Genomic DNA, 21,398 nt, shown 5'->3' with positions numbered 1-21,398 from the left:
TCTTGTTTGTCCTATTGAAAGACCAAACCAACATCTACGGTGTTCAGAATATACCGCAGAATCCATTTCATAGCTTGCCAATGCTCATTTCCAGGATCATGCATATACATGCTCACAACCCTAACTGTATATGAAATATTGGGTCTCGTACACACCATTGCATACATCAAGCTACCAACAACACTTGCATACGGAACCTTTGACATGTATTCTTGTTCTGCATCATCCTTGGGTGACATGGATGCACCGACCTTGAAATGAGGAGCAAGAGGTGTACTAACTGGTTTTGACTTCTCATTCATGCCAAAACGTTTTAGTACCTTCCTCAAATATTCTTTCTAAGACAAACAAAGCCTCCCCAATTTCTTATCCCTTGATATCTCCATGCCTAGAATCTTCTTCGCTTCACCAAGATCCTTTATCTCAAACTCCCTATTCAATTGAGTCTTTAGTTTCACAATTTCTGACTGACTCCTGGAAGCTATCAGCATATCATCAACATAAAGAATAAGATATATATAGGATTCGTCTTGTAGCTTGCGTAAATACACACAATGATCATATTTGCTTCTTGTGTACTTCTGCCCTATCATAAACTTGTCAAATCGCTTGTACAACTGCCTTGGAGATTGCTTCAATCCGTACAACGATTTTTCTAATTTGCACACAATCTCTTCTTTTTCAGCAACTTTGAATCCATCTGGCTGAGTCATGTAGATTTCCTCATCCAAGTCTCCATGTAAAAATACAGTTTTTACATCAATTTAAACTAGTTCCAAATTCAACTGTGCTACCAAAGCCAACAAAATTATGATGGAGGAATGTTTTACAACTGGAGAAAATACTTCATTATAATCAACTCCCTTCGTTTGAGCGTAGCCTTTAGCCACCAATCTTGCTTTGTAGCGGATGTTATTCTTGTCAGGAAATCCATCTTTCTTTGCATATACCCACTTGCACCCAATTGTCTTCTTTCCCTTCGGAAGACTAGCTAGTTTCCATGTATGATTCTTTTGAAGGGATTGCATTTCTTCATTCATGGCGATCCTCCACTTTTTATGTTCTGAACTTTGGACTGCTTCATTAAAAGTGGCAGGAACGTCATCAATTGCAATTGGTGATGCAAAATAGACCATATCAGCATAACGAGCAGGTTATCTAATGGTCCCCTTTCCCTTTTTGAGTGCAATTAATTCATATTGCTATGGAGGTTCTTGGGTCTGAACCTCTTCTTCATCTGACTCTTCTTCTACCATAGGAGAGTCAACATCAATTTCTTTACTGGCTGGGACAATTCTGCTTCTTTCAAACTCCGCCTGTTTGGGAGTTCCATCTTTCTGCTCCAATTTTTCTTAAGTCACCTTTCTCAACATGGTAGATTCATCAAAGGTAACATCTCTGTTGAAGATTATTTTCTTTGTTTCTGGACACCAAAGACGATAGCCTTTCACACCAGAGGTGATCCCCATAAAGATCGCCTTCTTTGCTCTTGGATCCAGCTTTGACTCCTTAACATGGTAGTATGCAGTGTAACCAAACACATGTAAGGAATCATAATCTGTAGCAGGTTCTCTAAACCATTTCTCTAATGGTGTTTTACCACCAATAACAGTAGATGGTAAGCGGTTGACAAGGTGACAAGCATAAACCAAAGCCTCAGCCCAAAATTCTTCGCCTAACCCAGCATTAGACAACATACACTGAACCTTCTCCACTAATGTCCGATTTATACGCTCTGCCACCCCAATCTGTTATGATGTATATCTGACAGTGAAGTGCCTAACAATACCTTATTCTTCACAGACTTTCAGAAATGGATCATTTTTGTACTCTCCACCATTATCTGTATGGAGACATTTGATTTTTCTGCCTGTTTGAATCTCCACCATCTTTTTCCATTTAAGGAAAAAACCTAGCACCTCATCCTTTGTCTTCATTGTATACACCCAAACTCTCGGGGAAAAATTATCAACAAAGGTGACATAATAGTGTGTACCTCCCAAAGAAGTTGTCTTGGAAGGCCCCCATACATCTGAATGAACATAATCCAAAATACCTTTAGTATCATGGATTGATGTTCCAAATTTCACCCTCGTCTTCTTCCATTTGATGCAATGCTCACAAAAAACTAATTTGCAAGCCCGAACACCCTTCAATAATCCTTGATCTATCAGCAATTTCAAGGATTTTTCACCAGCATGCCCCAAGCGCATATGCCATAACCTGGTTGCTTCTGACTCCTGTTCATCAGTAGAAGTCGTCACTGCTGCTGTCCCAACAATTGTACTACCTAGAAAGTAATACACATTGTTTTTTTTTTATTCCCTTCATTATCACTAGTGCACCAGAGATACTCCTCATAATCCTATCTTTAACCCTCACTTCTAAACCTTTTGACTTTAAGGTTCCCACAGAGATGAGATTTCTCATTAAATCTGGTACATATTGGACACCTGTTAAGGTTCTGATTGATCCATCCTGATTCCTCAAGCGAATTGAACCAATCCCAAGTGTGTCAAGAGGGGAATTATTTGTCGTGTAGATAATTCCACCTTTTAGTTATTTAAAATCAAAGAACCATTATCTAGTGGGGTCATATGGTGGCTACAAGCTAAATCTAATAGCCATGAACTGGAACAGTTGGTTGATGACGTAGTAGCGAATGCAAAATCTGAATCTGCATCATCATACTCGACCACATTTGATTCTGAGACAACCTTTTCCCTTTCAGGTTTGTCTTTATTCTTTAGCCTGGACATTTTTTCTTCTAGTGCCCTTTTTCTCGACAAAAGACACATTCATCTTTGCTCAATATGGACTTTGACTTTGACTTCGATCTCCATCTCCTTCCTTTATTCTAACTCTTCGAATGGCCTCTAACAACAAGAGCTTCTGCTTCGACACTTGTGTTTTCTTGTTTGTCTTTCTTTCTCAATTCATAACTATACAAGGCAACAATTACTTCACTGAGAGACACATCAACCTTCCCATGAAGTAGAGTAGTTTCAAGATACTCAAACTCATCAGAAAGTGATCCCATCAACATCAGAGTCAGATCTTCGTCTTCAAAAGTCACGTCCATATGTATCAGATCAGTCATCGGCTGATTAAAACTAGTAATGTGATCATTCATAGTGGTACCTGGTACATAGTTGAAGTGGAATAATCTTTTTTCATGTAGAGTTTGTTCTGACCGCTTTTCTTCAACAACAAAATTCCTCCAGTGCCTTCCACAATTTACTTGCAGAAGTTTCCTTAGGAAATGCATACTTCTGCTCTCTAGAAAGACACGATCAAATAGTACCACATGACAATCTATTGATTCTCTTTCATTCTTTCTCCTCAACATCATATAGTTTCTCTCCTTCAATAGCAATGTCTAGAACCTACTGAAATAGGGCATCTAGAACCTCATTTTGCCACATGTCGAAATGACCGGTGCCATCAAAAATCTCTATTGCAAATCTAACATTTGTCACAACATTTCTTGCCAAAATTGAAGATGAAGAAGCTGTTAACAACGATGTAGATGTTTTTGTGTCGTCTATCATTTCTGCTACAAATTCTATTTAATAGCTGTCAATGCGGAATGTCAATTAGCCCAAGGAAATTTTTTTCTGATGTGGAAGATCAGCCTAAGTCGCAACCACAGAGCATACTAAAATAAACCAAAAGCTCTGATGCCAATTGTTGTGGAAGATGACTTAATTTCCACCAATAATAACAAATTCACCTTGAAAATTATTATCTAGGTGACTAGTGTGAAAATGATTTTACTAAAAATCACCCCCAAGGTAGATTCCCAAGAAAGAATGGAGGGGTCACAATGGTCCCTCTTAAAACCCACTCTCCTTAGACAGAACTACTAACACAAGTAATTTTAATAGGACAATAATTAACAACAACTATACCCAACAATAGCTATTAAATAGACATAAAAGAGAACACCAAAATTTAACGAGGTTAGGCCAAAATTATACCTAAGTCCTCAAACACTACTAAAATAATATTTCACTAATAGAGGAAATATTACAAAGAGAGAGAAATAGTACAAATAGCCTTTAATATAGAAGAAGACTTATATTTGTGGGGATGATTAACTAAGGAGGAGGAGGACTTTATTTATAACGAAAGAATTTCTTCTCCTCCTTATACAAAATCAATGTGGGATTCAAAATTTGCCAAAAAACCAACACGATTTATCCAATTAAAAAATTGAGATCTCGAAATTAAGAGCGACCTAAGATTTCTTCTTTATCATAACCTATATTAGGAAACAGAAAGGGAAAGAAGAATAAGAAGAAAACAATAATCTTAAAGTTATCGCTAAATAAGAGAATTAGTTAAAACCTTCCTAAAATACATACATCTGTTCTATCTCAAACCCCTAAATTTTCGTTAAGTCATTGTTAATTTAGATTGCATTTCCATTGAATTAACGAATGTTTTGCCTTAAACCAGAAACCTCCCTTCCTAATAAACACACATTTGTCCGAAACAGTCCAGCTTTTTTGATCCAATATTATCACGTTTTTTAATTATTTAAGGTTCAAGAAACAAAATTACAGTCCCCCCCCCCCTTGAATTTTAGGAAACACACACCTCCACATGTTTAAGCATGCATGAAAGCCATGCATGTTTGTATCACACGAAATTGTGTTCTTCCTCTGAAGGTGAGATGTATTAGCGGAGCAAATGTTTCAGTGCTGTAAGAGGATTGTTCTCTATGTTACCTCGATTCGTATATCCTATACGGATATATTCATTTTTTCATATATTCGAAGGATCTATGCCTATGTCGATATCTAAATATACGAAGGACACGATTACTTAAAACAGTTTGATTTTTTCTTCTTAGTTTCCAGATTCAGTTTTGAAGCTTGATCTACTCCACCTCCATATGCTGATTTAGTTTGTAGACATCATTGAATCATAATGATGAAAGGGTTGCTAAAAGGTCTTAAGTACTTTACTCACATATTTGGTATGTATTTCCATCTCTCTCCTTATGACATTATACAATACAGAAATACATTGTGTGTGTTTGTGTGTAACCCTAATTTGTTAACATTTAAAAGAACACTAAAAAAATAAAGAAAACATTAGAAGAATTTAAGCAAGCAAAGCAAGCAGTGGATTTGTTTGGTGTTTGAGATGCTTGGTAATGATGGCTGGAAATGGGTGAACTTTATTTTTGCAGAAAGTGAAAAAGAGCCTGAAATGCAGATTGGTCTGCCAACAGATGTAAAGCATGTGGCTCATATAGGATGGGATGGTCCATCAACAGTACAGTCAAAACCCACCTGGGTAATTCACTAAAATTTAACCACAATTATAGCTATTAACATAGAGCCTGAAATGGGATACGTTCCCTTGTCCGAGTAACATAACTATTGAGTAAAAGTGTTTCGTATTGTTCTTGTAATCACAAAACCAGAAGTTGCCAACATGATTAATGGTTATATTTCTTGACTCTCTTTTTTCACTACATGCAGATGAATGAGTTTCAAACACCTCCAGGAGAGTTTCAAACACCGCCTTTAGCTCTTGCAGGAGAAGTTGGTACAAAGAACAAAATATTTTGGTTGCATCATTTGATTCATTTGTATATTATGCAATAATTATTTTGGATACAATTTTACAGAAAACAATAGTTTGAGCCGAAAAAGTTCAAGGGGTAAAAGTTCTGCAGCGAAAGACACACCACAACTGCCTAAATCATCGAAGCGTACTGCTTCAATCACAAATGGGAATGGTGTGCCTTCAACAAAGGATAAAGCAGATAAATCAAAGCAATCAAAGAAGATTAAAAAACCCAAGGAGTCGAACCAAGCTACCGATTCGGCCTCAAAAGAGCCAAAGAAAAGTAAACGAAAGAAGGTGAAAGAGTTGGTTGGTGAAGGAAGCTCGAGGCGGTCCAGAGCCACTGAATCGGATACTGTTTCTGAGGCAGGGTCCCAATTTAGTTATGCTTCAGATTTAATAGACGGGGATGGCACTTGAGTTGAGATGGAGAAAGTTAATTTTTTGTTTTCCTCTTCTGGCTGGTACTATATGAACATATTGGTAGCTACTATAACTAGCTAGTTTGCTAGACTCTCTTTTTGCTTTAGCAGAAACCAAGAGGAGTTACGTGTTCTTCCTTTTCTTTTCATTTTCTTCTATTTATGTTTCCCAGTTCCGGGAAACCTTGTATGATAACAAAACGAAAATAACTTGGAACTGGTTCTATGATTCAGTATTCAAAGAAGCAAAAGTTTCAAAGCATGGGGTGTTCATTTTAAATTTGAAATTGTACATGTGCAAGATATGATACTTAAAATGTTTAAAAATCAAAAGTAGGGAAAGATGATTAATTACTTGTTCATGTTTCCACGAGTCAACCTCAACTTTTCGCATAGGTCGTCAGCAAGGATGAAGCTTGGGGATGACCTGCCTTGAAGCATATAAAAGGATTACAAAGATCATAGTCCCCAGGGAAAAACAGAAGCAAAACAATCAAGAACAAAGTACGACGAGGAAACGTATTCATTACTGTAGATCTTTTGGAGTGTTTAAAATATACAAAACTAAAAAGGTCGAAGCATGGATACCTCATCAATCCATGCAGGCTTCTTGACCAATTCATCAGCCTTGCGAAACTCTGCCAATACCCTCAATAAATTGTTGCATCAAATAAAGGAATTTGACAGACCCATATTTTGTATAAGACCACCTTTTCTCTCTGTACACGATCCTGTTTCCACGTAAAAATAAAACCTGCGGCCATATGCCAAATCTCTCTCAATATTGATATCCACTTTGACTGCCTGTTTCCAGGGATATTCTCAGGCTTTATTATTGGCAGATAAATAGTTGAAGGGAATTTGGAACTTTCACTAACAAAATAGAACAAGATCCGTTTTCAAAAGCAATCAACTGGAGTGAGTTACTTGAACATAAAAGAATGAAGAGTCAATAAAGTTTATGGAGAGTAATTTATATTTTATCAACGTCGTATTTCAGATCAAAGACAAAGGAAAGATTCTTACCCGAGGTGGTTATCGGTCCTCGGTAGAGTAGACATTTGATCGAATCGAAAAAATCAATTTTTCAAATCGAGTCGAGTTTTACTCATCCCTAATTGCTTATGAAAAAAATACATATTTAGGCATTAAAATATCATGCATCATGCATATGGAGGGCTAACCTAAACTTTAGGTCCCAAAAGTTGATTTCAAATTTTCGTTTTTTTTATAAATCAAAATTTATTATCCAAATAGCAGAGTTCTGCTACAAACAATCAACTAATCTGTTACAAAAAGGACTATAAACAGCCTACTTACAAAAAACAAAGATTGGTTAGACTATGCCCCAAGCATTACAAAGATTATAATTAGTACTATCAATTCTATTAATATTTTTACCCTTAAGTTGAATCCTCACAGCTTCAATAATAGCCTTGAGCATGTCATCGATTGTTCTATATCGACCTTGAAAAATTCTATGATTCCTTTCCTCCCACAATATATAAATATAGGCAGTCCAAGATATCTTCAAGATTGTGGTGAGTAGTAACTTCCCTTTCCATGTTGAAGAAGCTCGAGCAACCATTTCTTCCCATGCTAAGATTGTATTCTTCAACCCGTTGAGCATTCCAAAGACGAACAGTAAGAGGCATCGAGAAAAAAGATGGTTTCTTGTCTCCTGGTCAATGCTGCAGTTAACACAAGACCCTTCTGAGTTGATTCCCATTTTAAGCAACCTATCTCTTGTAGAAAGTCCGTTCAGCAAAGCCATCCAAGCAATCAAACTAAATTTTGGAATATGCATAAGGAACCAAATTAGTTTGTGCCAAGATACTTTATCCGCATCTCAAATGCCCTTTAGTTGTAAAAGACCATAAGAGGAAATAATAGGATATACTGTAGAACACATTTTTAAAATTCTTCTTACACTCCAGCTCACAATTGAACCTGCAACATAATTCCAAAATTATTGCTCCTTTTATATGTACATTTTGATCTATGTCCATTTTCCCCTTTTATATGAAATTGAAAACCTTAAAGTTTAAAATAATACTCTAATATATGAGATTTCAAAAATTATCTATTTGAAAGTGAAATAAAATCTCAACTCTAGAAAAAAAATATTTTATTTTAAAAAACCTTAAAATATGAAAAAACTTGTAAGATTAAAGAATTATCGATACACAAAATATTTTTTAACAAATGTAATGGACCAACTTTAAAATTATTATAAAATGAAATCTTAAACGTCGCCTACTTTAATCTAAACAATATTTCTATATTTGAAAAAAATAAAATATAATTTAAGCGTTCATTTTATAATAAACCCATAATATAAATATAAGTTTCATACAAGATGAAATAGTAGGGAACAAAAGGTTAATAAATAAAGAGAAAATAACTCCAGTGACCGAAAATGCCTTATAATATACGATTTTAACCATTTTTTTGGATTTGTAAAAATGACCAACAAATTCGTAACGTGAATTCCAATTTCGCAACTCAGTTTTGAAATCCGCAACGCGAATATGGAAATCGCAACGCGAATTTGTAATTCGTAACACAGAAGTCAAATTCGCAACACATAAGTCAAATTCGCAAAGCGCGTTAATTTTCGCAACGCAAATTTTATTTTCGAATTCGAAACACAATATTAATTTCGCAACACAAATGTAAAGAGTATAATCGTAACGCATAACCTAAAACCCTAAATCATAACTCAGTCTCATCTCCATCTCTCACTCTCTACGACGACATCCGTCCCCATCTCCGGCGACATCCGTCCTCATCTCCGGCGACATCCGTCCCCATCTCCGGCGACATCCGTCCCCATATCCGGCGACCCCCCTCTATCTCCATCTCTCAGAGCCACCCTTACAACTATTCACGGCCAAAAAATGGAAAATCAACCACCGAGAGTTAGTTTTTTTAATTATTTTAATTTTGAAATCTTTGTATTATTATTAGATTTTTCATATTTAAATTGATGATAAATTACTGGTAATTTCAATATATAGATTAACCATTTCACTTAGATTGCTTAGTAAATTCATTCGGTTGCTGTCAATACTGCTAAATTGTTTAGTCTTTAACCCTGTGAAGTTAGTATTTGTCTTTTGGTTTAAGTAATACAATTCATTCAAGTTTCAATTTGCAAAAGAATAGTTTTTGAAACTTAAATTCGCAACACGAAAATGAAATTTGCAAAATCGGATTTTCATTTTCGCGTTGCGATTTTCATTTTCGTGTTGCGAATTTAAGTTTCAAAAACTACTCTTCTTCTGTAAATTGAAACTTGAATGAATTGCATTACTTCAACCAAAAAACAAAGACAAATACTAACTTCACAGTGTTGCGAATTTAAGTTTCAAGAATAAACTACTACTCTTTATGTTGTCCTTGAACCTGCACTAAACCTATGTGTTATCCTTTTAAATGTGATATAAGTGCTTACTTCTGGAATGTTATCTGATGCATTTTGTGAACTATGATAGAATAATGACTTGTGTGAATATCGTGCTAGTTTGAAACATATTTGGCTATATTTTCCATGTTTAATATCATGTCTGTTTATAGTGTATAATTTGTAGTTTTTGGTATATCTAACTTGGTATGTTTATTGTTTTTGTTAGGAATTTTTTTCGGCTTCATTGACTTTAAGGAATAAATTAATCCTAGCCACTACAATTGCGTCGACACTTACACCTGTACAAAGAAATTTGTTTGAGAAAACTTGTTTCGGGCCATGGCTGAAAGTACAACATCCAGGTGAAGATGCTATGTTGACCCATTTGTTTCTTCAGACCATGGCTAATGATCTACCCGAGAGGATACAAAGTGGTGATGAAGAGATATGGTTTCATTTTCCACCGGCGTATACTTGTTTTGGGCGGGAGGAGTTTTACTTAATCATTGGTCTACGTTTCAGACGACACAATGAAGTAGGTTGGTACACTAGTCATATCGCCTATCCATCATGGTTATTTCGGGTTTTTCCTGAGCTGAAAAAAGGAGAAGCCCAGTTTACAAGTCGACGATTATAAAAGATTACTTCTTAAAGATGGTTTTACTCGGATGTATGACCTTGATGTTATCCGAGTATGTCTTTTATTACTTTTGAATGTCGGCTTTTTAGGCAAAGAGGGCAGACAACTTATTTTTGGGGATTTAATATTATTGGTAGAGGACCTAGATGCATGGAACGTGTTTCCGTGGGGTTCATATCTATGGAAAGCTACCTGGAAAAAGTTGTCAACTGCCTTTGAGGACCATCGTAGTTTGTGTGGCCATGGTTCTAAATACACTTTGGTAGACTTTATTTGGGCCTTTAAGATAATAATTTCTATATAATGTTTCCAAAATTATAATTAATTATTTAACAATTACTAAAATTAATGTTTGTGTATTATATTGTTTGTAGATTTGGATATTTGAGGTTTTTCCCAACATGTGGACATATGCCATCAAAAAGTCAAATGATATTCCTAGGGCTATTACCTGGAGGAGGATCCGACTGTTGGATTGGGAAGATTTAATACCATATACGACGATGAATTATGTAAGTTAACACAAATACTACCATATATAAACAAGTTATTACTAGTAGATGTTTGACTTTGTTTGAGCTTTTATATTGTTAGGAGGTAAACTATCCATTACAGAAGCTGACACTCACAGAGGCTGAGCTTGCCACTGATTGGTGGCAAGCTAGTAAGCGTTTTTTTGATGGGACGGATGATGAGCACCCCCATTTCGAGAGCCATCACCTGATCGAGCCTATTCTACAGCTCGACACCCAGAGCCATCACCTGATTGAGCCGATTATACACTTCCACAACGAGAGCCATCACCTATTCCATCACATCATAGAGCCTCTTCTCCACCATCACCTCATGATAGGCGACCGACAAAGATGTCACGACATTTATCTCCCTGTTCTCCACCTCCACGAGATGAGTTAGGAGAGTTACGTGATGAGGTCAGTGTTTTACGTGATGAGGTCGGTACTTTACGTGATGACAATGGTGCATGGCGTGATGAGGTACGGTCTTTATGTGGTGATGTAGATGTTTTACGCGATGACAATGGTGCTTTACGTGGTGAGGTATCTACTTTACGTGACGAGGTAGCCGCTCTACGTGAGATTGTTTCATCGTTACAAAATGAGGTTCATACTCTATGCAATGAGGTAAGTTTGTTTAATACTATACTAAAAATGTAAATAACATTTTTTCGGCATTATTTATTTATTTATTTACTGATTTATGTATTCATTTATTTTTACCGGCCCGATAAGGTAGATGCTTTATGTCGGGTTTTTCTTGCACGACAGAGTTCACGCATCAGACGTCGTGCACGTGACATTACGTCTCCTTTCACCCCAATAGTTCAAAGACTCCGTAAGAAGAAGCCCGATTCACATGTCATCGTTCAAGAGGCTTCTCATATCGTTCAAGAGGCCCCTCTCATCGTTCAAGAGGCCCCTCCCACCGTTCAAGAGGCCCCTCCCACCGTTCAAGAGGCCGATTCACATGGCATACTATGTCGACTTATTGATAAACCCCCTCACGTGCCCGGTATAATGGACCAGAGTTAGTTTTCGTATCAGTTACCGGCCAGTACCATTCCTCAGCAGGAGAGGAGAACACTACCAGACACAATTATGGATAATACCCTTTGGGCTAAGACCGCAGTTGATTTTTATCTACATGAGCAGAGCCAGGGGTGCTACGCTGATATATACAAAATCGACGATGATATGCATTTATTTCTTTATCGGTCTTGGTGGGGTGTCTTATTAGGGGTTGAAGAGAATGGATATTTCGAATGGGGGGTAAGTCTTATATTCTTCTTATATTGCATTTTGATTATTCTTTTTAAAAATTTATTAAATTCACTAATATATATATATATTTTTTATAAAACAACATATTGATGCATGGGTGTAACGTCTTCTAATTATAAGGAAATTGAAGAAAATAAAAAAGACGCGATGGACTGTTATGCCTTCGTCTTTTCGCGTAGCTCACTTGAAGGATCATAGAGACGTTTCATAAGCGTTGGGTAATGGAAAAGCTATTCTTTATCCTGCGTGGTGGGAGGTCGATAAGGTTAGTATTTATTTTTGAATATTTTAAAGGTGTTCATAAATTTTATTTGATGTGCGGAATTGAATTATTATTTATGATTGCAGGTGTTTATCCCTATTATGGAACGTCGTCATTGGCTTCTTGTCGAGCTTCAGTTCCCATCCATGAAGACGATAGTATATGACAGCATGTTGAATTACATACCATTGTCTGATTTGAAAGATATTATTTTTAAGGGATGGAGCGCTCATTTGGCTAAATTCTTAGACACGATTGATTATTGGACTAATTCAGGAAACAAAAAGCCAAATAAGTTAAAAGTTACAATGATAAGAGATGAGACAGCGCCACAACAAACGGCGGGAGCCAGAGGGGATTGTGGTCCTCTTGTATACATGTGTTTGGAACGTATAACGACATGAGATAAACAGTTTCTACCTCCCACAAATAGAGATAGATGTGCAATATGGTTGTGGTTTCGTCATTTTATGGCTAGAGCGATATAATCGAGGCGTTTCCTATATGCATCCGCTTGCTGAAAGTGTGCATAAACAACCATTTGTTATTGGTAAGTTTGAGCAAGTGTTGTTAACATATATACTCTTTGTTGGTTTGAAAATGTTTGGTTAAGTACCTAGAATTTAATAATTTGTTGTTTGCTGGTTTTAGATGTGTAGAAAATCTCATGGCCATAACGTTTCTGCAAGTTAATCCTGAAGTGAGTTGCGTGAACAAATTGATGTATTTGGATGTAAGCTCCCTATTGTTAGGAGCATTTGGATATACTGTATGGGGATGTCAAGTGTAAATAAGAATTGTTTTTTTGTTTAATTGATTTGTTATTTAATTTCAATCTGCATTATGTTGAAGGCAAAAAAGACCTGTTGAAGGTACAAATTTGCAACGCGAAAATCAAATTCGCGTTGTGAATTTGACTTTCGCAACAATCGCAACGTGAATTTGACTTTCGCGTTGCGAATTCAAGGAAAACACTTTCAAAAAAATAACAGACAACAATCTGATAATTGATAACAACTGAACATATCATATCAATGTTCAAACTCAAGTTACTAATGCATGTCTAACTGAAAATGTATGCATTCACACATAAAATACACATAATACAACGTTTGCATTTAAAAATTACCTAAGTTAATAAGTCTCAAAAGTTGAATTCGGTTGTGATTGGGATTTTGATTACGATTTTGATTTCCTTTTGCTTTGTACCATATGAGCTTTGGCTTTTGATGATGATCTATATTTTGGTAGAGGAAAATATGATTGCAATGGCACTGGTGATCCACATGCAAACCTTGTATGACCACTTTCCTTGCACCGACTACATGTTGATATCCTCTTCTCTTCACCCTTAGACGGTATACGATAGTGATTTTTGGCCGGCCAGGTAGCCTGCTGTCCATGACTGGTGGAAAAACTGTTTGTAAGTCATCTGATATGTCTCACTCAGAAGAATGTGGAATAGGGTAGACAATCTCGGCATAAGTCTGTCGATATACTTCTGTAGTGTAGCAATCCATAGCATATGCGCTTGAATCATCTTGGTTTAGATGAAGAGCAACTTTTATAACATGGCCACACGGATAACCAAATGTTTGCTATTTCATACAACTACACGTCTTTGCATTTAGATCGAGAAGCCCATTTAAGTTCTTATCCAATACTTCAAACAAAGTGTTTGAACATGGTTCAAATCTCCATGACGTTGACTTCACAACACGTTTCATTATCTTTTTTTCAGTCCATGATGTAACACGACGTTCCAATGTTTCTGTAAATTTAAATAAATAATACTTAGTAAAATATATTAAATATGATAAGTTACGAACTTAAAGAAATAATACATGCATTGTTTCTTTTCTTGTAGTACCACTGTTGAATATAGGCTCGAAAAAACTCCATTAACATAGTAATGGGTAATTTTCGGGAATGACGACTTAGAGCGTTGATTGATTCTGCACTATTAGACGTCATGAAACCATATATTGCTCCAAGTTGATATACTCTTGACTATCTTTCAAACTCGATATCTTCTAGTGTTTGAGCACATTGAGGCAAAACATGTCTTAAATAATTTATATACTTATTAAAATCCACTTCCCGGTAAGCTTTTACAGCATTCCAGTATGTCTATTTGTGATTTTTTATACCATCAGACATTGATTTTAGATTTATGTACAAATGAACACCACAAAGTCCATGAAAAGCATATGAGAAACACTTTCTAACAACGTTGTCAATTGAGTTTGCCCTATCAGATATGATTGTCAGATTGTTAATAAGACCTATACAATCCCTAAGATGCCCCATAAACCATGTCCATGAATCAGAGGTTTCAGATTTGCCAACCCCGTAAGCCAATGACAGTATCCCATTATTAGCTTCCATGGCTACTACTAATAAGTTTACTCCAAGGTATTGACCTTTCAAATGTGCTCCGCCAACTATAATAACTAAGCACATGCAAGTAATAAACAAACGAATCTACAAAATAATATAAACAATAACTATAATCATTTAAATGTGAAATGCATGTAACTAACAAAAATGAGTCAACAAAATTATATTGATTTACTAACCGCAGCACCAATGGCGATAAACAACAACTCAAAGCGTCCATCTCTATCTGTTTTGATATGAGTTACCGACCCAGGATTTTTCAGCTTTAAATTGTGACAATAAGCCGGTAGTTTGGCAAACGATGCTTCTGGTGACCCTTCAACAATTCCAATGCATAATATTTGGCTCTCCAAGCTTGAGAATATGATATACTAATCTTGAACCAAGCATTCATGTCAGTCATAATTTCATATCCCCGATATACCCTGCCATTCAAAAACATTAACTCAGCTAGAAAACCACCCAACACCTTTTTGTTTGCCTCTCTATGGTGAGGAAAAACTTGGGTTCTTGTATGTTTATCAATAAAAGTCCTAACTTGAAACATTTCACAATCTTTTATCCTCTTTGCAATCATACGCCACGTACAGTTTTTGTCAATCATACACTTTTTTTTGAAACGATCTTTACTTGATTTGTTAACTTTTAGTTGATAGCCATCTTCCACACATTTCGTATACAAAGCTATCTTCAAGTATTCCTTTGTGTAACAATCAACTACTATCTTTACCAACTCTTCTTCCGGTATCTGAAGTAATTATGGCATATTCCAGTTATACTCCCGTGGCATTTTCTTTTTTTTCCTTTCTTCGGGGACTTCTTCTTCTTCTTTTTATTCTTCTTCTTTAGGGTTATATGAATTACAGAATGAATGTTCAATATGTTCATTCACAGTCGTAACTTCCTCATCATTATCATCAACAACATATTCCTCGGCAATGGCTATTTCATCATCAAAATTCAGGTATTGACCAATATCAAAATCATTACACACAGGGTATGTTTCTTCTTCTGAAACATCATCAAAATCCGAGTATTGACCAATATCAAAGTCCGGGTATTGACCAATATCAAATTTCGAATACTGACTAGTACTCACAATTTTTTCTGTTGGCTCATCATCGTCTAACTGGTCAATACGAAAACCGGAATTTGGTGCTGAAAGTTGATTGAGATTTGGATTAGGGAAAGGTTGTGAGTTTTGAGATTGTGTTTGGTATTAGAAATATGGTGAAACAAAATTTTCTTGGTGATGAAATTGTGGTGAAACCATTAAATTTTGAGGTTGATAACAATGTTGTACATTGTGAGCACCATAAACTGGGGTTGAAGAACTTAGTTGATTACTACCAGCTACTGACCCAATTTTACTACTTCTAGGTTCAACAACATACAATGTAACATCATATTCTTGCTAAACACTAATGTAAGTAATGAATCGTTCAACATCTTCATTGTCGGTTAACAAATAAACTTTATATTTTCTCTGATAAGATAACCTAAATCCACTTAGGGGCTCTAAATTCAATTTCTTTACAACACGTAACGTTAGAGTTTCATAAGTTAATTTTTTTAATGACAGTTTTAGTTGAAGATTCATGGGTAAAAGCATATATTGTAAAACACCATGAACATTCTCCCATGACCCTCCGAAACACAAATATATCCAAACATGATCAACATTAGATGATTTCATTCTACAATTTGTAAATTAATTTACTAAACAAACGAGCTATAAACTAGATATCATCACCAACTTAGAGAAAAACATACCTTTATTTAATTGATAGTTAATAATTTGGGAGATAAATCATTGAAAAATTATATAGAAATAAAATTATATAAAAAAAATTAGAGATGAGGAAGGATGTCGTTAGATATAAGAACGGATGTCGCCGGAGAGAGTGATAGATGGAGATGGAATGAGTTGCGATTTAGGGATTTAGGTTATGAGTTGCTGCTGATGCGTAGTTTATATACCCAAAACATTTGTGTTGCGAAAATAAAAGCTGTTGCGAAATTAAAATTCGTGTTGCGAATTCGAAATTCGAATTATGAAAACAAAATGCGTGTTGTGATTTAGAAAATCTTGTTACGAAAAGGAAACTTGTGTTGCAAAAAAGAAATTCGCGTTGCAAATTCAGAAATTGAGTTACGAATTTGAAATTTCGTATTGTGAATTTGGAAATCGTGTTGCGATTGCAGAAACTGAGTAGCGAATTTGGGAAAATCGCGTTGCGAATTTGGAAACTGTGTTGCGAAATTAGATTTCGCGTTACGAATTTGTTGGTTATTTTCACAAATCCAAAAAAATTAGTTAAAATCATATATATTATAAGATATTTTCAATTACTGAAATTATTTTCTCATAAATAAATACGCGGGAAAACTCTGTTGTATTTAAGGAATCAACTAAGAAAGGCGGGAGAATATTTAAAATCTAACCAACACGCGCGCGAACTTCAAAATAAAAAATCCACCAATTAGAAATCTAAATGGCCGCCTATTATAATCTAACAATTCACAGCCGTCCACTTGTTTATATACCTACACACGTAGACTCATTACTAAGATTTCCCTGTCTTTTAGAGATCTCCCTATAAACCTCGAACCAATCCCACTTCTTGGCGAAGATCTCTCAATATCGAGCTTTATTTTTCCTTTTATTTTCTTGGGTTTTATTGCTTTTGAGCAAACAATGAGTCTTTCGACTAAGCAGAGTGTTAATAGAGCTATGAATCCTTGGGTTCTTCATCTTCAAAAACTGGGTCTGGAGCTTAAATGTCCTCTCTGGTTTGTTTTCTCATATTCTGTGATTTGTTGTTTTGGTTTGTGTTTTTCGAATTTATTGTTATTTGAAGTGTAATCTTTTGCAGTTTGAATTTGTTTAAACGGCCATTGTTGATGCCGTGCGACCATCTGTTTTGCGAGTTAGTGCCATCTCTCTCCCCATCTTTATCTTCATTTCTGAAAGTTATGATTTCCATTGCTTAGTTTTCATGGTTTTTTATGATACTGTTGCAGTTCATGCATAGCCCGAACTGAGTTTGGATCAGAGTGCCCTATTTGCAAAGTCCAATGTGCAGATCGAGGTGCATTTCATTTTACTGCTGCTCTTTGATTTTTTTCCTAAAAAGTTATCGTGAGCTAAATAAGGTTGATATTCGGGTTATCTTATTTCTAAACCCTATTAATTTGGTGAGTTCGGTTTGAGTCAATTCATGGCATAAAATTTTGTGTTGATTTTGGTTGCATGTATTTGGAGATTCTCGTTTAGATTATTTTTATTTTTTTTAAATTTGAATTTATCATTTAATGTATTAATTTTAAAGCCAAATTAATGTAATTTTATTGGTAGTGTTAGGATCAACAACTATCTACTTTTCCATGACTATTTGAAAATTGGTTCTTTTTATGGCTGAAAAAAACTATGCTGGTTGCAGATCTAAGGCCTGTGACCTTCATGAAGAATATAATGGGAATCTATAGGAGTTTGGATGCAGCATTTACTGCAAATCTTTCACAATCTATTGAAGATGGTGTTGGCAAAACTGATAAATTTGATAAGTACAGCATGCGAAGGTATATTGCGGATAAAGGTTGTGAGATTCCTGACAAAGATGTGGTTACATTTGATAGTTATAAGAAAGTTGGTTTGCATGCTAATCAAGTGGATCAAGCATCTCTCAGCCCTCCTTCCAGTGGTGATACAAAGGCATCTGGCAATGACAGTGAACATGTAAGAGCTTGCCTTTCTTCCAATCATAATATGCTGTAGTTCAATGTTTTAAATTTCTTTATACTATATATGCTTGTGGTTGTATGATTGTAGATCAATGCTGGTTCTTTCTAGTTACTTCAGTTCCTATTAAACTGTCACTTGTCTGTTGTGTGTTTCCCCACATGGATTTTCACTATTTTTAGACTGCCCATGTTTATACAATTTTTTTGGAGCTTCTTATCATGTATATAATAGTGATTGGTTGTTAGAGTGTATTTTGTGGTATTTATTTACTGCCTGAATACATTTTTAGTTTAAAGTATCACTTGTTGACATGGATCTTGATGAATTTTCAGGGTCTTGGAAACTATTCATCCAAGGGAGCTGGCAAGAGAAATTTTGATGATATGACAAGTCAAAAGCAGGACAATTCTGTTTTAGGGATTGATGGTCATTCCTTGGATTCTAAGAGTCAAAAGAGGTTGAACTATGGACAATTAGATATGGTTGCCAAATCCATGGATCATTGTCAGCCAATTCAGAATGCTCACAATGTGGTGACTTCTGATTGTCAATTAGGATCTCAAAATGAACCATCCCTTGTTGTTTCAAATCTTCCTGTGACATCAGATAACCTGTGTGGAAGTACAGCCATTTGTGCATTTTGCCAGTCCTCTAGAATGTCTGAGGTAAATTCCTACTGAGCATTATATGGTTATTCTTTTTTGGTGTTTTTCTTTATAAGTTACTTGTGTTCTCAAAATTCTCAGGCCACTGGAATGATGCTACATTATCTCAATGGAAGACCAGTAACAGGAGATGCATCGTTCAGTTCAGATGTTATACATGTTCACAGCTCGTGTATTGAATGGTATTTTATTGAAAATTTTAATAGTATAATATTTAAGTAAAATGAAAAATGTTTTTTTTTTTGAGTTTGGGAATTTCAGTGAAACATGTTCATATATTGTCAGGTCATTTTTTATTTTGACACAGTATTTTTTTTTCTTTTTGTTGCTATATTGCTGCTAGAAATGCCCTGAAAATGTCTTAAAATGCAGGGCACCTCAAGTGTATTATGTTGGCGATTCTGTTAAGAATCTTAAGGCAGAACTTGCAAGGGGTGCAAAGTTGAAGTGCTGCAGATGTGGGCTAAAGGGGGCAGCACTTGGCTGTTATGTGAAGTTTTGCCGCAGAAGTTATCATTTCCCTTGTGCGAAAGAAATTCCAAAATGTCGATGGGACCATGTAATTGCCTTTATTAGATATGCTTTTCTTTTCTGACATTCTGACTTCCCCTTCCCTATGATTCATGTGTCAATTTTTGCTCATAATTTTCTCTCTCTCATAGGATGACTTTCTCGTGCTTTGTCCTGCCCACTATTCTGTCAAGTTTCCAAGTGAGAAGTCTAGAAATGCCCACTCTTCATCCAAGTTTCCAAGTGAGAAGTATAGAAATGCCCAATCTTCATCCAAGTTCTCGAATGAGAAGTCTGGAAATTGTGTGCCTGCTAATGATGTCATGCCAACTGAAAGGTTAATAATCAATGAAAATGTCTTGGATATCTTTCAGATGTATATACCTTATTTGCATGCTTATTGAAGGAGTTTCTATATCAATTCTTTTCTAGATTTTTCTAGTTATGGAGAAAGTCTTGAACAGGTTATTGAAATGTCTGGAGGGTGAACTGATTGTCGTTCTACATGCAGGGGCCAGATGAAATTCAACACATTTTGGGGCCATCCAGATAATAAAAAAGATTGGGTTTTTTGTGGATCTGCTTTGTCTCCTGAGGAGGTCAGATTGCATGAAACTCATTTTTTGTTGACCCATTTATAAGTTTTGAGTGATGGATGCTTTTTAAAAGGTTAAAAAGGTTAAGCTGATGATATTTTTTAAGCATTTTAAAAGCTAGAACTTTCATGATTGATCAAATGGATGCTTTCTATCTAATTTGGAGATTCTTTCATGATAGGATATCCTTAATAGCCCTTTTCTTTTCACAACAATTGACCCTCTTATGGTATTTATTAATTGTTTTCCCTTGATACAGTTCCTTTTGATCAAGTTTGCAAAAACGATTGGTGTAATTGTAACAAAGTTTTGGAGGTCGGATGTCACTCATGTAATTGCTTCTACAGATGGGAATGGTGCATGCACCAGAACACTCAAAGTTCTCATGGCCATTTCAAATGGGAAATGGGTTCTTAATGTAAATTGTAAGTTCAATTGAATTTTTCCTCACTCTATGTCCATGAGCTTCTTTTCTTTTCCTTTGTTAAATGTGTGCTGGTTAATATTCAATCACTAAGTTGTATTGTCACCACTGATATGTAAGCTCAATTTCACAGGAATAAAGGAATGCATGAAAGCTATGCATCCTTTGAATGAAGAACCTTATGAAGTAAGCCTCGACAACCATGGGTGTTAAAACCGGCAGATTCAGGGTATTGAATAATGTAAGTCTGTTCTCTTATGGGTTCAAACCTTCTAGTTTATTAAAGTTGGTAACGCTACCACTTTTGCAAGCTAGCACCTAGTTTCTCTTGCAGGCACCAAAGCTCTTTGATGGCTTCAACTTTTATTTTGTGGGTGACTTTGTGTCTGGTTATAAAGAGGATCTTCAAAATCTGGTTGCCACCGCAGGTGGTAATGTTCTGGGAAGAATGGAGGAACTAATTGACCATAATAATGGGGGTGATCGAACAGCTCAAGCAACGATGATGGTTGTGTATAATCTGGATGCACCTCAAGGTTCTGAGTTAGGAGAAGAAGTTTCTATTATCTGGCAGAGGGTTAGTGAAGCAGAAGATTTAGCCACAAGAGTAGGTGGACAAGTCATTGGTCACGCATGGCTTTTAAAATCAATTGCAGCATGTAAATTGCAGCCTTTTGTCTACAAATATTCATAATTTAGCTAGAAAAAGATAAATTCATTAAGTTTTGTTTGTCTTAGAAGTTAGAAATTGATTTAAAACCGTTTTCGTTGCATGTATGTGAATTGATATTTACATTTTGCATGATTGAAATGAATATCAATGTAGGTTTCACAAAAGGTATGGAAAAATTCATACATTTTCTTTTAAGATGGTATGTGAATTGATATTTATAAGTAGACGCGTGTTTTCCTTGTCTTCTATAAGCACGATAGTCTTCGGTGT

At 35.6% G+C, this 21,398-nt stretch overlaps 1 protein-coding gene and 1 pseudogene across 1 annotated transcript; both read left to right on the top strand.

Annotated features, from left to right (window-relative positions):
- Nucleotides 1-585: 585 nt before the first annotated feature.
- On the top strand, nt 586-21,149 carry LOC120126874 (annotated as a pseudogene).
- On the top strand, nt 2,870-6,060 carry LOC120127119 (CRIB domain-containing protein RIC7-like). Its single transcript, XM_039145116.1, has 5 exons — nt 2,870-2,886; nt 4,938-4,984; nt 5,201-5,307; nt 5,496-5,605; nt 5,661-6,060. Exons 1-5 carry the CDS (start codon nt 2,870-2,872, stop codon nt 6,001-6,003), a joined length of 624 nt encoding a protein of 207 aa, XP_039001047.1. The 3' UTR covers nt 6,004-6,060.
- Nucleotides 21,150-21,398: the final 249 nt, after the last annotated feature.

The sequence above is a fragment of the Hibiscus syriacus genome, unplaced genomic scaffold, assembly GCF_006381635.1.
Source record: "Hibiscus syriacus cultivar Baekdansim isolate YM2019G1 unplaced genomic scaffold, ASM638163v2 tig00110462_pilon, whole genome shotgun sequence".
Taxonomy (NCBI): domain Eukaryota; kingdom Viridiplantae; phylum Streptophyta; class Magnoliopsida; order Malvales; family Malvaceae; genus Hibiscus; species Hibiscus syriacus.
Note: the sequence above shows the minus strand (reverse complement) of the source record. Positions and strands in the feature narration are given on the sequence as shown.

Excerpts from the sequence above, each read along its gene's own strand:
- LOC120127119 (XM_039145116.1), top strand. Across the intron at positions 5,308-5,495 it reads TACAGTCAAAACCCACCTGG|ATGAATGAGTTTCAAACACC; the intron begins GTAATTCACTAA and ends CACTACATGCAG. Across the intron at positions 5,606-5,660 it reads TTGCATCATTTGATTCATTT|CCGAAAAAGTTCAAGGGGTA; the intron begins GTATATTATGCA and ends CAATAGTTTGAG.